Below are 17,657 nucleotides of genomic sequence, written 5' to 3'. Positions count from 1 at the left end.
TTTCAGTTCCACCCCTTGGACCTTCAGGGAGGGGAAAGAGACTGAAGATTGAGTTCAATCACCAATAGCCAATGATTTAGTCAACCATGCCTATGTAATGGAGCCACCATAAAAAACCAAAAGAATGAAGCTTCTGGGTTGGTGAACACATGGTAATTTGGAGAAAGTGGTGCGCCTGGAGAGGGGCACAGAAAATCTGCACCCACCCCTCATATTTCACTCCATGGGTCTCTTCCATCTGGCTGTTCCTGAGTTGTATCCTTTTATAATAAACCAGAGATTTAGAAAGTAAAATGTTTCTCTAAGTTCTGTGCAAATTAATGGAACCCAAGGAGAAGGTCACTGGAACCTCCAATCTATAGCCTCTTGGCCAGAAACACAAATGAACAGGAGATAAAGAGGACATGTTTCCTGAACATTTCTGAGAAAGATCTAGTTTAGCATATGGCAAGCGGGATGTTTCTCAGTGTGTGGGCGATCACTGGGACTGCCAGTTCAGTGTGCTTTTATCTCAAAAGACAGGTTTTGCAGCAGAGAAGGTTGTGTTCCAGAACTTTGAGAAGTGGATGCACTAGGGGGCTGGAGTGACAGGCTGGGAGAAGAAAGTCATAGGATGGGGCAGGAGAACTTTCTTCCAAGATCTCTTTCTGGAGGTTTGGTCATGGGCAGTCTGGGCAGTAGTTCTACACACATTTATCTTCTTCTTTGGGAGAAATATAATCCAAAGCTTCTCAAATATTACAGATTGCAGGAGTCAGACAAATCTGTGAGCATTGGAAAGCTGAGCAAATCAAAAGTACTGGAGGGAAGGATGGCAGGTATATATACGTGGGTAAAGTAAGAATACTTGCGTCATTAGAATACTGTAGGATCTGGTGACACTGTGACAAATGACAAAGACTAGGTGGACCAGATCATTGCCCCTTTCTAAAGCACACTGGGTGCAGAACAGTCAGCTCACCACTTCCAGTTTCCTTCACATTTCAGGTCAGACACACGTGCTTCCTTAAGCATTTCAGAATAAAATAAATGCTTATTTATTTTAACTCTCAGTGAACTCCTATAGGATATTGAAAACTATACGGAAAATATAAAGCAAATCCTTAAGGTTCAACATTTCTGAATTTAAGAGGCATGAGTTAAGATTAAGTAAAGTTGACCTGTAGTTTGCAGTTGAAGCTCACATTCAGCCCCTGAATATTATTTGAATAGTTTCTTAGCTAAGAGTTCTCATCCAAGAGCTGAATATGTTATGCATTGAGCATGAAAGCGCCAACCTTTGATTAATCTTTTCTGTTTAAACTTTTCACCTCCATGAAGTACTTTCCAAACACAAGCATTCTTGGAAAAAGAGGGTACACTTGGTCAAGAAGCCAGAAAGGAACAACCTCCAACCACTGAAAACACACCTTCCCAAGTTCCAAGTCCCTCTCTGAAATCCAGGATTTGTAATGCTAATCTGAGTACCTTCCTCCATCCCGGGGGGGAAAAAAAGTAAAAATTATTCATTGTAGGTGCTAAGAAACAACACATTTTCCCAGCACTTTCTTTTCTTAACTCTTTCTTGGTGTATGAATTTGTGCAAAAAAAACCTTTTGCCTGGTATTTATTATGGCTGCCAATTTAGGGCAGCATTCCTAAGACTTTTCATTCCAGAATAATCTTACGTATTACTTTTCAATACCTTATTTTATCCATGATGCTGAAATAAACTATCAGCTCAATTAAAAACTCAATTCAACTAGTTTGAAATTTGGGGACCAAAAACAGCCAATCAGTTGTTAGAAATGTTCACTTTTAACCCAGTTGCTTTTGCAACCTGGATTCCGGTGTTTTCTTTGGAACTTACATATTTCACTAATGAGTCAATTAACTAAAAAAAAATCTATAGGAGATTTTGTTTTTGTATTTTCTAACATACAGAATGTCTGTCAGAATTGATCAATTGCCTGGCATTACAACCGCCTGGATTACAATTGATAGTGTACTGATAGATCAGAAATCATTTTTAAAAATCTGTCACTACATTAGGAAATTCACTGTATTTTTGTCACTTGGGTAGACTCTGAGGCTGTAGTTATTTTCTTTTTTAATTTTTATTTATTTATTTATTTGTTTATTTATTTGGCTGTGTTGGGTCTTTGTTGCTGCACGCAGGCGGGCTTTCTCTAGTTGCAGCTGCGGGGGCTACTCTTGGTTGTGGTGCGCAGGCTTCTCATTGCACTGGCTTCTCTTGTTACAGAGCATGGGCTCCAGGAGCGCGGGCTTCAGTAGTTGTGGCACACGGGCTCAGCTGTTCCACTGCATGTGGGATCTTCCCGGACCTGGGCTCGAACCCGTGTCCTCTGCATTGGCAGGCAGATTCTTAACCACTGCGCCACCAGGGAAGTCTAAGGCTATAGTTACTGATTGAAAATTTGTCAATTAAAGTTCCATTCTAGTTGGGCTGTTTGTTATTTCCTAATGATTTTCATGGTGTGTTTCTTAAAACTTACCATCTGCTCTAGTTCCTGAGAGCTCTCTGATTAACTGTGAAGATAGGCATGAAATTTTATTTTCATACATACACTGTACCACTTGCAATCAACTTTTTTATCCAAAAATTATAAGCCAATCTGCATTAGACTTTCTAAATAAGTGAATTTGTATCTGGACTCCATTTAATAACCCATAATAACTTCTCTGGAAAATACATGCATTTAAATCACTCAATTTGATACACTACTAGGTACAAATCTTTAGATTAGTTGTTTTTCTCATTGTTTTATGCAGCTGTTGGGGAAAGAAAATAATTATTCCCCAGGTTATTCTAGTAAATCAGTCCAAGTTAGGCTTAAGCTTTTAATCTTTTCACTATATAAAATGTGTTGTCACTTCTTTTTAACGTATTCATTTTTTAAATATACAAAGTTATAGAACAACGGCTGTAAATTTATGACCTCAGCAAAGTTACTATAGCAGTTTTTCTTCCAAAGGATGCCAATAGTTACCACATATTTTACTTCTCATAAAATTTTATGTGGCTAAAAGTCATAATACTGCTTTTTTTTTGTAGAAAGTAAGTCATCACTTTCTTGCTATATATTTTATTTCTCAAATATAATTTTTTATTACATGGGATTTATCTATCCTTTGGAAACTTAAAAAGTAAATGCTAAATCTTCCCTTGACATAGGTCAGGACAGAAAAAAATAGCCTTGGCTATAATATGGGCAACTCTCCCCATGTCTACAAATAAAATACCTATCCTATACATAAAAATGAATATAATAATAGCCATTCCTAAGAGACACAGCTTTTTCCAACTGATTTAGAATGCCATCTTTAACATATATTAAATTTCTATATCTACTATAATCTATTTCTAGAAATATATCAGCTCCATTGATCTGTCCATTCATATACCAGTGCCACACTGTTTTACTTACTGTGGCTTTAAAATGAGTTGTTTTTTTGTTTTTTTGTTTGTTTGTTAGTTTTCCTGATAGGAAACTTTTCTTCTCTACTACTTTTCATTTTCAATATTTGACTATTCTTGTTTGTGTATTTTTTATATTAACTTCAGAATAACTTCATTTAGTTCTGATGCTTAAAAAAAAACCTGATGGTGTTTTTATTAGAACCACATTAAGTTTGTGGATTAATATATGGAGACGACATCTTTACAACGTTGAGTTCTCCAGTCCTAGAATGGTAAGCCTTTCCGTTGGTCTCAATCTTTTTCAAATCTCTAGGTAGCATTAAAAACCTTTCTTCATGTAGATCTTTCACATCCTTAAGTTTATTCCTAGATAGTTAATATTTAATATAGTTTATATTATTTTGTCTTTTGGAAATATGGAAACTATTGATTTTTGAATATTGATTCTATGTAGTTTTGTACCTTGCCACCTCACTTTATTGAATTCTCTGTTTGTAGTAGGTTTTCAGTTTTCCTGAGTCTACCTACAATCTAAATACAAAACAACTACCCCGGGACGACAGTATAGTTTACTTTTCCAATACTTTGCATTGTTCTCAGAACATCTTAGTCTGAGAAAATGTAAACTGTGATTTAGTGAAACCGTCATAGTTTTCCTCTTAGTGTTTGATACACAGGTGAGCAGAAGAAATGATCACCTTTAGGCAGTATGTGCTATACTTTGTAGAAGGGGCTTTATATTCATTATCTCATGAACATAAACAACTCTATGAGATAGGTTATCCCCATTCTATAGGTAAAGAAACCAAGAATCAGAAAGGTTAGATAACCTGTCCAAGAGTTATCTAACTCGTCTGGTAAGTGGCAGAATCAGCATTTGAATTCAAGGCTCTCTGGCTCCCAGTGAAATGCAGGAGACTGAGAAAACAACTGTTTCTAGGTTACAGGTCTTGAGGGGGTCTGGTACCATGTAGCTAGAGTAACCCAGGGAAAGAGTTAACTGGCTGGAAAGGTTAGACTTAGATCAGATGATCCTCTAAATTTCGCAAAACATTAGTAAGCACACCTTCAGTACTCTGGAACCAGACACAATACTACATTATTTCTCTTTAGCACACACCTGGATGATTTTACTAACGAAGGGGGTAGTAACGGCAGGCCTCAAACTCATGCGTGCAAGAAATACAATTATCTTCATGTTTCTATGTCTCTAGGTTTCTTTTATGGGCTCCCATTCCATTTTATTTATTTATTTATTTATTGAATACAACAGCGGGTCTTTCCTCCTGTATCACTGAGGTAGGGTCAGGCTGAGCTCCTGAGAAAATACATCTGTAGGTTCACTGAAGGATGGCTACGTCAAGGGTAGGAGTGTGTCTGGCTGGGGCAGTTACAAGCGCGCAGGCCGTCGAGGCTCAGCAGCCCGCTTCCTGGCTTGGGTCATCCTTTCAGCAGTGGCGGTTCGGACCAGGCCAGGCCCAGCCACCTCACCTGCTGCCACCAACAGCGCCACTGTCATCTGACACTGGCTAGCGGTCACCACCACCGCCGCCGCTTCTGCCTCATTCTATTTTATTTTAGTTAATTCTGGGTAAACTCAGTCAAGTAAGGTTTTCCTTTGTAAATTTAAAGACTCCTCAGTCAAGTCGGGGTCTTCTGGGTTAACTCTAGGCCTTCAGGATCCCATTTCTGGAGTTGGGGCTGAGTTCTGGGGCCATCAGGGATGGGGGGGAGGGCATGTAGGCATCATCCTTCCACACTGGCATTCTCTGAGAAGCACACTGTGGTCTCTGGCCTCAGTTGCATTCCTGCTCAGATTGCTGATCCAAATGGGTCACAGTTCTGTTCTCATTCCAGCCCTGAATCAGCTATTCCCATGGCCCTTCAGAAGCACAGGGAAAAATCTAGATATTCCTTTAGGGTTGCAGGACACTGAAGCTATATCAAGCTCTCTCCAACTGGACACGTCAGACACCAAGTTTTACTCTCTTGCTCTTGAGTTATTGGAGGGAGAACCACAAGTTTTGCCATGCCCTTTTCTATTTGCCCCCTCAAATACATATATTGAAGGCCTAATCCCCATCGTGATTATGTTTGGAGATACAGCTTTTAGGAGGTAAAAAGGTTAGGTGAAGTCATAAGGGTAGGGTCCTCATCTAATAGAATTGGAGGCCTGATAAGAATCTCTCTCTCCATGTACATGCACAGAGGAAAGGCCATGTGAGGACATAGCGAGAAGGTGGACATCTGCAAGTCAGGAAGAGAGGCCTCACCACAACCTGACCATTCTGGCAACCCTGATCTTGAACTTCCAGCACACAGAACTGGGAGAAGATAAACTTCTGTTGTTTAAGCCACCCAGTCTATTTTGTTATGACAGCCAAAGCAGACTGAGACACCCTTGGACTCTACCTAGTAATAGCTCCATTCTCAAATTCTTCACACCCATCTATCTGGGGTTTATATTACTCTCCATTTTTCCTTCCCCAATGATTGGTTCAGAACTAGAGAGACTCTGACAAGCTGACCACCTCCCACTACTGGGCTCTCACTCTTTAACTCTCACATTCAAATTCCAAATACCGCCCTCTAGTCTCACCTCTCCTAGGACTTTTCTAGAATAAGGGGTATCAAATACCAGGACTGAGGCATTCTTACATGCTAAAATCTTAAGCAGTGAAATATGTTTCTTGCCTGTTGTCTCGCAAGACCTCCCTTTCAACGCTATTCCTTTCTTATGGCCAATTTTCTTTGATTATTATCCCACCCCTTTGTATAATATCAGAGTCCTTCCTAGTTCAAGTTCTGTTGCTGTTGTTGTAAAAGTCCAAATATGTCGAATCTAATTAACTAAAATTCTCAGTTAGCTGGGTTAAGCCCTAAGATCCGGAAAACATCTTCACCATCCTATCAACAATAAAATACAACCATAATTGACATTTAGATTTGAATATAATCTGATAGGCCCTGAGGTTGTAACATACAGAGTCACCCAGATAGCAGCACTACAAGATTCTGAAATCTTCAAATATGACTTAACTGGATTTTGTGGTATATTAAAATTTTTCTTAAAAAAGTAAAATGTATTTGAGAAATATCTTCCATAACAGTAAAAGTAAATTAATTCATATCATAACCTTTGATTAGTTAGAAAATTATGTTGATCAGATAACCTATCTTCCCTGGCATATCTGTTAAAAGTTATAGTAATAAAACTCTGAAGAATCTTAGATCAGAGTTTGCTAACTCAATGACCTTGAGAATGAGAACACTATAAAGCTTGGGGAAAAGATTATACCCACCCAAGACTCAGCAGTTTTGTACAGATGGGATCTGGTGAAATGCACCTCAAGGGCATTTTTTTTTTTTTTTTTTTTAATTTGCGGTACGCGGGCCTCTCACTGTTGTGGCCTCTCCCGTTGCGGAGCACAGGCTCCGGACGCGCAGGCTCAGCGGCCATGGCTCACGGGCCCAGCCGCGCCGCAGCATGTGGGATCTTCCCAGACCGGGGCATGAACCCGTGTCCCCTGCATCAGCAGGCGGACTCCCAACCACTGCGCCACCAGGGAAGCCCACATCAAGGGCATTTTTAATGGGCTCGTTCATATTTCATCCAGGGGGTGTCTACTTAAGAATGAGTAGCAGGCTCCTAGTTCTACAGTGCTGATAGTAGATATGTTAATATCCTGGGTCTTTTAAGAGGACCAACTGTCTTCCAACTCCCATCTTCCAACTTTGGGAAGCTATCTTTTTGAGTCACCGATTGCCTGGTCCCTTTAGGTAAGATATAACATCACTTCCTTTACACTGTCCCCACCTATCCCATCCCCCAACACAAACACCCTAGCTATGCAAAATCAAAATCACCTCAGGCTCCTTCATTTCAATCACATTTTCCAGTAGGAAGTGGGATTTGCAAATTGCAAGGGTGAGAGCCATTGGAAGGTGGAGTTTGATCCTGGCGTTCTTTCAGAAAATCAACCGTAAAACGTATTCTTTCTGTGATTGAGTCTCTGAATTCTAATTCCTCTTCTTTCTTAGAAGCTGTCTATTCCCTGCAATTTTCTTGGTCAGCAATTTTCTTGGTCAGGATATTGATAGTAGGTGGCATATCTCAATGACAGGTAAAGGTCTGTGAATTCGAATCCTGAACCTGCAAACAGAATGGATGTGCCATACACGGAGCCAACGTTTCAAGTCATCTTTTCTTCCTCCAAACGTTGGAGAAATGAAATGTTCGTTTCAATCAGAAGGTAAGAACTTGGAAGTGGAAAAGGTTTTTTTTTGGTTGTTTGTTTGTTTTTACTGTAGGAAGCTCAGTTCAAACACTGATTCTTCCAATTAACTGTTGGCAAGTGACCGTGGTGGAAGGAATTTAACCTGCTTTCCCATCTTCTAAATAGGGATAGTAACTATACTTCATACAGTTTTGTAAGGATTAAACCAGATGTGTACGTGTCCAGCGTATGGAGGGGGGTCAATGAAATCTAGTCTAGCTAGTGAGCAGCATGTAGCTGAGGGCTAAGCACAGACAAGAGGCCTCCGTTGTTTCCTGCTGATATGTTCCACCTATTGATTACTTTCTGCACGATCAGACTTGATCATTTACACATCAGCAGCAATCTTTTTCTACAAAGTACTTTAGTGTGCTTCTCTGCGCTACCAATGAGAAAAGTCCATTTTATTGCGATAGTTTAGAGATAAGGCATCTAAATCTGAGAAACTTAGGGAAAATATGCCAGGGAACCAGATGTGCACCTTTTTCTATAAAGTGTGCCAAGAATATCTCCCAGGATCCCAGGCCGCTAGAGCAACTTTTCACAAACTTGCTCTGACCGGTCATCCCCGCCACAGGCAAGTGCAATGGTGCAGCCTGTCCCACAGGCCACCAGGCCTAAAGGAACAATACCAAAATGGGGCTTGAAAGTTTCCCCTCCACCAAGCCCCTGTTCCTGCATTCTTTGCTTCACAAGTTAAGAGATTTCTCTCGAGATGCTGGTTTGTAGTTTTTTAAAAAATGACCCTATACTTGGAAGGCTTGCTGCAATATTATATGATGATGTAATTATTTATGTAGTCCCAGCTGAGCCTATAGAATCCAAAAGCTTTCAAATCTATATCTACAGTTATAGATTTAGACAGTCCTCCCCACATCATTTACACACACACACACACACACACACACACATGCGTACACACATCCCCCTCAAATATTTCTTTACTTTCCAAAGCACTTTTTGATGTAACTGTATTCTCTCTATCCTGACATTCTTGAAGCAGCCCTAGAGAAAGTGTAAGATTAAAATTACAAGTCTTGCAGTTCATACAGAGAATAAAGCATAAACTCTGAAGGTGATCTCATGTGCTTAGAATTATGCCTTTTAAGGTCAAGTTGACTCAAAATATGGACCAAACAGAATATAGCAGTTAGTTAGAAAGGGAGCTTTCTTTATCTAGTCTTAATTACTGCAATGAAGGATATTTTCATCTATATTTTAAACAATGCTAGTTAAGCCAATGCATTTTTCATGCTAGTTCCACTTTTTAATTTGGGAATACAACTATTTGTAAAAATAAATAGCAGTAAATGATGGTAACACGTTATGATGGGTCTTTTGGTTTAGCATAAAGGAAGCCCAGAACAATACTTTGTCCATTTTAGGCACTTAATTTGTGGAGTTTTTATATAGGATGAATTTAACAACTCCTGAAAAGTGAAAAATAACTTCTGCTTAGTTTTTACACTTTCAGGGTCTAGGTGAGTGGCCATAACAAGGAGGTAGCTTGGAGGGGTGCTTTATTTAGCTCCCCCATAACTACCATCAGCCTCCCATCAGAATGCAACAGAAGTAGAACACTGTGTGTGCTGTTCCAACTCCACTCCAAAACAAGTCCCCAGGCTGCTCCTTCCAGCAGATGCTGTTCCAAAGCTTCTCCAGTCTTGACAGTTGAAAGACACCAGTGGTCCAAATAGATCTGTTTATATCCTCCTAACAACCATCATAATGCCTTTTAAGATTCTGTGTCATAGTTTGGACGTAAGAGCTTGGAGGTTGGGAGCCCACACACACACACACACACACACACACACACACACACACACACGAAGAAAACATAAAACAAGACATTCTGCCCAAGGGACTCATTCGTACAACAGTGCTGGACCAGTGGCCTGCACCGTCGTCTTAGTTGAGCTACATGATTTTTCTGGGCCTCAGTTACCCAACCTGTAGGATGAGGGACTTGAAAGGGCTGAACTCAGAAGTCTTTTGCAATACTAGTCAAACCAAGGCTTGTTTTTGAAAACCAAGGACTTCTGGTTTCATCAAATATCTGAATCTGGATAGCTACTGATCCTGTCTGCCTGGGTCCCTTGTTATTACCTTTAACCATTTTCCAGAGGGCGTGAGAAACCCTTACAGAGCAGGACAAGTGTAGAGAACGGAGCCTAGATGCTCTGCACATGTGGAGGGTCCCCTGGGTCTGCACTCCCGTCCGCCCATGGCCACCAAATCAGAAAGCTGTCTAGGTAGAGGCAGCCTGCAGAGTCACACCCCCAGTAGAAACTGGGTGATTACAGGGAACAAACAACTTGGGCTTATCTCGTCTCACTTTTTTCCTTCCTTCACTCATACTCACAGGAGAATTAAAGGGAAATATTTCTGAAGGAAAGCTCTTGGCGCTCTCTCTCTCTTTTTTTTTTTTTTTCACAAAAGGGACTTTTCCGGAGAAAGAGGGAAGGGAGTGCAAAACAAAGAGGCAAACAAAGGACTTGGAATAGTCTATGCCAGAATTCCCACTCCGGCTCAGAAAAACCAGCTCTCTATCAGCAGTAGCCCAGCTTCCCCTGCAGGGGCTGCGGCTGAATGGGGCGCTGGGGCCTGGCTGAGCCATGGCCCAGGTCCTGGTGGGGACCAGCCCCTGGCGACATTGCCCACGGGAAAGAAAGCCCCGGGGTCAGCAAACTAGCAGCCCCCATAAGTACATCTAATTATGACCGCTTACTTCAAAAAGAGGATTTAACCCAAAGCAGATTTAGCAGGGCCTCTTCCAAAGGGCAGCGGGAGGCCCAGGCCTGACCTTTGAGAAAATCCTAAAGGCTTCACTGCCCAGGGAACTCAGCAAAGCCAGTCACCGTGGACGCCTCAGATCAGAACGCAGAGAAATTCAGCGATGCCAGCTTCAGTTATCAGGGTCCTAGTGAGGGTGTCTAATTTAGCATAATGAGCGTCGGTCAGCACGTGCCCACAGCATGTGCACTGGTGGCCAATCAGGGGGGCGGCCTGGGCAGAAACATTGACAGGAAAATATATAAAGCACTAAAGTATAACCTGTTGAGTCAAAACTACTGTTTCAGAGTCTCAAAGTGGTTGGATATCTAGTGAGTCAGAGATTCTTATCTAAAACATGTACATCTGGTGACATATGTCAACGGTGCTGATCAAAGTATGAAAAGCATCATGATATATATAATTTTTAAATTCTGCTTTGATTTTTAAAACCTCCTACATAGCGCTTTGCTCAGGAGAAATCGTTGTGTAATTGCCCTAGTAAAATTAAACAACTCCAAAGAAGGAGCAGGGGATTGGAATTGTTAGTCTTGAATTGGTCAACATGAAGTTAGTAAATAAGTACACTTGGGACAGGCTCGTTGTATAATGAATATAAAAGTACTTTGTGAACTATAGAGCTCTCCATCGAGTGTTATTATTTCAATTATTCTCACAGTACACAAATATTAGGAAAACAAAAAAGAAAGAAAAACAGCTGGGTAAGTACAGTCTCTTCATCCACATACTTCATTTAAACCTACCACTCTGTAGGTGAATTCACCTCAGTCATTTAGCTTAGGTGGGAAATTGTAGAAAAGGCAGACCTATCTGGTTCTAGACCAAAAGATTTACAAAGTGATTAGAAAATATTAATTCACACAGCTGGTTCTTTAAAATTATTTGATTTCAGATCTTTTAAAGAAATATCAAACAAGTTGCTACTCTTACCTGACCCCATTCCAACACAGGACACCTAGATATATGTAACTTACACGGTCATTCAAACCTTGTCTGCAATACCTATGCTTGAGGTCGGAAAGTTCATGGAGGTTGCGGGGGTAGAGTTTATTCTCACTGTTTGGTTGCCCCAAAGTATCAAATTGGACCATCTATTTGTCCAAACAAGACGCTGATAAACCTGAGCTTCCAGCAGCAGAAGACAGACTTAAAGAAACCATAAGTGGAGGGTATTGTACCTAACACTCCAGCCATTGCTCCCTTTCCCATTTCTCCTTCCTCAAGAGATGTACCAAGTCCAATAATGAGTAAACATTACCAATAACTTAAAAATTTAACGCAAACCTGTTGTTTCACGCTTTTATTTACTTTCCTATTGAGGTAACTTTTTCTGGCAAATAAACTAATCTGGGAAAAGCAGATCTCCTTTTTGTAACTAGATATAGCAAAGCTGGGACTGGCGAAGCTCTTTCCCAGTGGCTCTTAATTTGCAAGTCCTAAACACAGAAGCAGACACGCTTGGTAACTCAAAGCATAGGGATTCAATGTCATTGGTTTCAAAGACTGTGGAATTCACAGATGTAACCATTTAGCTGAGGGGAGGAAAAGGAGAGAATAAGCTAAAAAGAAGATGCTGAAAAACTGGAGAGTATCAAAGAGCTCATCACAAAGCGTTTCAATTTGAAGTCTCTGCTTCAAAGGTGCTAATCCCTGGTCTGAGAAAACTACCTACAGTGTTCAAGGCTCAACGCTGAATTTTTGTTCTGTTTTGTTTTACACTGAGTTTTAAGAGTTATGCAACCCTGAAAAAGTTAAGCAGGTAACTCTAGTCATTAAGTAATTCACACACAACCAAGTAGTAAGGTTTTCTATACCCGTTTTAAGAATGAATAGGATTCATTTAAAATGGTGATAATTTGTCTCACTGAATAAGTGCATTTTAATCCCAAAGAGAAAAAGTATATTATTTCTAATAGAAGGCAGTTAGTAGAGAGGCTTTTCAAACGTAAATGCTTCGTTGATCAAGTTAAAACAGAAGCTCCCTTAGTTTGTGGCTGGGAATGTGTTGCCGTATTTATACGAACCCCCAACATGCTCACATTAATAGTTCCAAGCAAAGTCTGTCTCACTCTCTGCAAACCGTTAGGAAATTAGGAATTAAACCCCGGGCACGTGTCCGCGGAGTCACGGGTGGAAATCTGATCCAGGGCAGGAGGGGCAGGACGAGAGCGCGGCCCTCCGGGGCGCGCGTGCGCAGTTACCTCTCCCGCTCCTGCTCTAGCAGGGTGGTGAAGTCGTCGCTCTTGTGCATGTAGTCCGTGTGCTTGTGCTTCTCGTTCTCCAGCTCGTACACCGTGCGCCGGTGACACTTCTCGGCCAGCAGTAGCTGCTCTAGCATGCGCCGGTAGGTTTCCTTCTGTTTTTCCTCAAGTCTGTCCAGCTGAGGACACAAACATGGGAAAGAGCTTAATACTTTATTTCATTTATGGAGGACTCGAAATAATTTGTTTTCATTGGTCTAATGATTTATTACCTGTAGGGGAGGACACGGAATCTGCTCTTCTCTGCCATTTTCCCATGCCATCATTTTCTCTAGGCCAGTTGGATTTATGAACTAGCCACAATAGGGCTGCAGTAATTTCTGGCCTCTGGCCTTTTTTCTGTGAACATATGTGTGGTTCCTAACCTTTCAGGAGAGCAAACTCACTGTTGCAATGAGACGGTGAAGCCCTATACTCAGAAAGAAAGAGAATAGCATCTGGCCTAATCTCAGAAAAATAAAGAGCTCAGCCCGCACCAAACTCCGGTGCGGGAGGAGGAAATTATCCTCATTGCAACCTTTTTTTTTTTTTTTTTTTTAAGGCTTGCAGTTAAGTGCATTTCTAGGAAAAGTATATGAAGGACCCACAATCCTCTTCTTTCAAGAGGTACTAAATATAGGGAGAATCTCAGAACTTGCAGAGCGCACATATCTCAAACTAAAAGAGATCTCATCAAATATTATTACAGGGCTTTTTGGGTCTGTTTCTCCAGCCAGGCTATAAGATCTTTAAGGGACCATATGCCTTGATCATCTTTTTAGTCCCTGGTCCCTAGCACAGCACCTGGAAGAAAGTAGGTGTTCAGTACATGTGTGTTAAATTGGACCCAATCTTACAATATTGATAGTTCCCTGTCCTACTCTCCTCTTCAAACCCTAGTGCAGGAGTTCTCACCCTCAGCACTACTGACATTTCTGGCCGAGGAATTCTTATTTGAGGGGCTGTCCTGTCCACTATAGGATTCTCAGCGGCATCCCAGGGCTCTGCCCACTAGATGCCGGTACTGCCACCTCCAGTTGTGACAAAACTATCCCCAGGCGTTGTCAAATGTCCCCTGGAAGGAAAAGTCCCCATGCCCCCCTCCCTGTTGAGAACCACTGCTCTAGGTGAATCAGATATATTTAGAATCCATTCTTAATCCCACAGCCAACTCTGTAAGACTCAGTGGAGTAGCTCCCTGGGTATCAGCTTCAGAGCTACTCCCCTGATGTTGCACGTTTGCCCTTCAGTCATAAGGAGGCTCTGAGGTTCCCTGTACAATTGTATTATATTTTCATTGTGAATGAATCATTTATGGGGCCCAAAATAAAAGAGATAATGGGCACTTAGATCCATTTCCCTTTTGGTCTTTCCAGTTTGGTCTTTAAGGCCTCATGTTTCCTCTTAAATAGATTTCTCTCTTCTCAAATTCCTTAGTATTTTTCCCATTAGCTCTCTGTTGATAACAGAGCTAAAATCATTCCCTAAACCATGATCCTTTTGTCTGAAACATACTGAAATTTCTCCCCATCTCAAGTCCCTGAACTTCTTCTCCACCAACTTGATTCAGGTACACTCTTTCCTTAGTAAATTTTGGCCTTTGTTGCTATGATGATCTCATTCAATTTTCCTTCCACCTCTGTCCCCATAATCCTCAGTGCCTTCTGATTAGACCTCCACCCCCTTTGCCTAAGAACAGGTGATGAGTCAGACTGGTGAAGCCCAGGTTGGCCAGCCATACCTGAGATCATCAGGGAGGCAAATCGTACTTTTATGTGTTCTGATAAATTACTTCAGTCTTAATGGGACAGTCTATACAAGAGGTTTTTTCACTGGAATAACTCCCTGTTACAAAATATTCTCCCCAAGAACTCTCCATTTTTCCACAAGTGTGATTTTCACCATGTGTTATAGAATTTGTCAAGCATTGATGGGACATCATCAGAAATGTGCAAGGAGCAGCTCTTTCCCCCTTTTTTGTTTATTTTTTATTTTTATTTTTTTTGCGGTACGCGGGCCTCTCACTGATGTGGCCCCTCCTGCCATGGAGCACAGGCTCCAGACGCGCAGGCTCAGCGGCCACGGCCCACGGGCCCAGCCGCTCCGCGGCATGCGGGACCCTCCCGGACCGGGGCACGAACCCACGCCCCCCGCATCGGCAGGCGGACTCCCAACCACTGCGGCACCAGGAAAGCCCTCTTTCCCCTTTTTGATCCTTCTTAACTTTGTCGTAAAGTAAGGCCTCCCCTCCTTTTGAGAGTATTTGCAAGAGCAACTTCTGCCTGTTTTCTGATACCCTGACCCTCTCCTCCCTGAGGAAGGAATGGTTTTTAAAGGTTGTATTGGGACAGTGAGCTGGGCATGAACAGCCCTGCCTTTTCATTTCTTATTTTTTACTCTGTCTGCCATAAGATGGTACATTGTACTCTCCCTCAGGTGCTGTCTCCAGAGTCTAGGAGAGAGTAATAGGAACCTGGTGGTGGTCATCTACCTATTTATGCCAATAATAAAGTTAATGTTTCAAGTCATCTGTCAGACTCCTGCAGTTATCCCTCAATCCGTTCAAGGAACTCGGGAGGCAAAGATGGGGGCGTTATTAATTGGATGGTTGACTGAGATACCCAGAGAGAGAAACACTGTAGGGGCATCTGGAGGAAAAACAGCATATGTTGATATTAATTGTTCCAGGGCAGCCTAGGTAGGACTGCTAGGCCCTAGCTTTAGTATGTTTTGTCCGTGTGGGCCTTTGAGATTGGCTGTTCTCAGCAGCTACCGTGCTGGGACGAGGCCCCTGGAGTAGCTGCTGTTGTCTCTGTGGGCTGTGTTCACCTCACCTACACCAGTACAGCTTGACCTCAGCACTGGTTGCACAATCAGGAAGACAGTCTTTTTGTCCTTTCATGCATCCGGAAGGATGCTGACACATTGGTGTGTGAGCTGTGTTTTTCACCCAGAACTGCAGACCAGACTTTCTTTTTTTTTTTTTTAAATTTACTTTTGGCTGCGTTGAGTCTTCGTTGCTGCGCGTGGGCTTTCTCTAGTTGTGGCGAGTGGGGGCTACTCTTCCTTGTGGTGCGCGGGCTTCTCATTGCAGTGGCTTCCCTTGTTGCAGAGCACGGGCTCTAGGAGCGTGGACTTCGGTAGTTGTGGCACATGGGTTCAGTAATTGTGGCTCGTGGGCTCTACAGTGCAGGCTCAGTAGTTGTGGCGCACAGGCTTAGTTGCTCTGCGGCATGTGGGATCTTCCCGGACCAGGGCTCGAACCCATGTCCCCTGCATAAGGCGGATTCTTAACCACTGTGCCACCAGGGAAGCCCTGCGGACCAGATTTTAAACTGCAAAGGTAGTAAATTCCTCTTTAGCAATAAAGCATTACTGTGTGAGGATCTAGTTTTCAGTTTTAAATTCAGGATGTAAGAACTAACATAGGTAGCAACAGATCAGCTGTGCCAGACCCTGTTTCTCGTTATTTTGTTTGGAACTGCACTGAGCTCCTAGGAGAGAACTGAAGCGGGCTGACCTCTTGGATCTGTGTGGCTTGTCCAGAGACTCTGAAGACCACCTCCCAGTGGATTCATTAATCATGTATACTGTGTCCCATGGCTTTGGGTTTTCAGGCTCCAAATTGTGGCTCAACCACAGAGGAATGGTAGTTCTTATTACTGAATAGTGAAAGCGAAATGGGCACCTATTACTTTGGAAATGTAGCTCCCACTTGGACAGAGGTGGAAGGAAAATTGAATGAGATCATCATAGCAACAAAGGCCAAAATTTACTAAGGAAAGAGTGTACCTGAATCAAGTTGGTGGAGAAGAAGTTCAGGGACTTGAGATGGGGAGAAATTTCAGTATGTTTCAGGCAAAAGGATCATGGTTTAGGGAATGATTTTAGCTCTGTTATCAACAGAGAGCTAATGGGAAAAATACTAAGGAATTTGAGAAGAGAGAAATCTACTTAAGAGGAAACATGAGGCCTTAAGTACCAAACTGGAAAGACCAAAAAGGGAAATGGATCTAAGTGCCCTTAAAGATAGGACTATAAGAAAAAAAAAGAGAGAGATTTTAGTCTTTGTTGAATCAGAATGGGTGACAGAGGAGGTAGAGACAGGAGAGCCTAGAGAGCAGAACAGCATGACTGCCCCACAAAGAGGGTGTCGGGATCAAGGAAACGTTTGAGGAACATGGTGTCAGACTGCAGATGGTTCTTCATGAGATCAGTTGGGGCCCTTTCTCTTGAAGACTGCAACAGCCATTCAAAGCAGTTACATAAAATATAGACATGCTGAAGAATTAAAATCTGAGATCAGGGTAGGATATGTAAAGCAATTTGGGGTGATTTTCATGGTGTCAGCCATGGTGGATGGGCCCTGAGCGAACATGCTCAAGAAACTTGGAGACGTAGATTTCGAAGGAAAGATGAGACAAACGAAAGGGGATTCTGGCAGGACAGCAGCAGATTCAGTCCAAACACCGGTGTGCTGTGACGGGAAAAGACTCCTTAGGAGATCATCCAACTCAAGAACATAAAAGTAGATAAGATTTGTGTTGAACAAAGGATCCTTTTGGCAGACTCATAACTCCTTGGTTTTGCTTTTCTCGCTGAGGGTGACCACACACTACACAATACGGAAGGTAATATTCAGAAAACAAATGTCTGGGTCTGAAAGCATAGGGGAAGTTAGAGGCAAACAAACAAAAACTCTACAATCCCTAAAATAGTGATAGAGAAAGAAGGGGCCATTTGAAAAACTGGTCAAAAACAACAATAACAATAAAACTCAGCTGAGCCTTCCTACTGGAGGAAACGTTGTGACAAAAGAAAACATTTCTGTTGCCTTGAGTAGGACAAGTTACCCAAGAATTAGAGAGTTCAAACACGAGGGAAGGCAAAGTTCTGAGGAACGGTCACCTGGGTAAGGTTAGGTCC

The 17,657-nt window shown here is 42.0% G+C and overlaps 1 protein-coding gene across 7 annotated transcripts in view; it reads right to left on the bottom strand.

Moving 5' to 3' along the window:
- FILIP1 (filamin A interacting protein 1) overlaps window positions 1–17,657 on the bottom strand; it is a 269,457-nt gene that overhangs the window by 44,655 nt on the left and 207,145 nt on the right. For all 7 annotated transcript variants that reach the window (XM_049695665.1, XM_049695664.1, XM_049695668.1 and 4 more), the window contains one exon: window positions 12,693–12,871. In XM_049695665.1, the coding sequence (XP_049551622.1) occupies window positions 12,693–12,871 (179 nt within the window). The remainder of the gene's footprint in view (window positions 1–12,692; window positions 12,872–17,657) is intronic.

This window comes from Orcinus orca, chromosome 12 (assembly GCF_937001465.1).
Source record: "Orcinus orca chromosome 12, mOrcOrc1.1, whole genome shotgun sequence".
Lineage (NCBI taxonomy): Eukaryota > Metazoa > Chordata > Mammalia > Artiodactyla > Delphinidae > Orcinus > Orcinus orca.
Note: the sequence above shows the minus strand (reverse complement) of the source record. Positions and strands in the feature narration are given on the sequence as shown.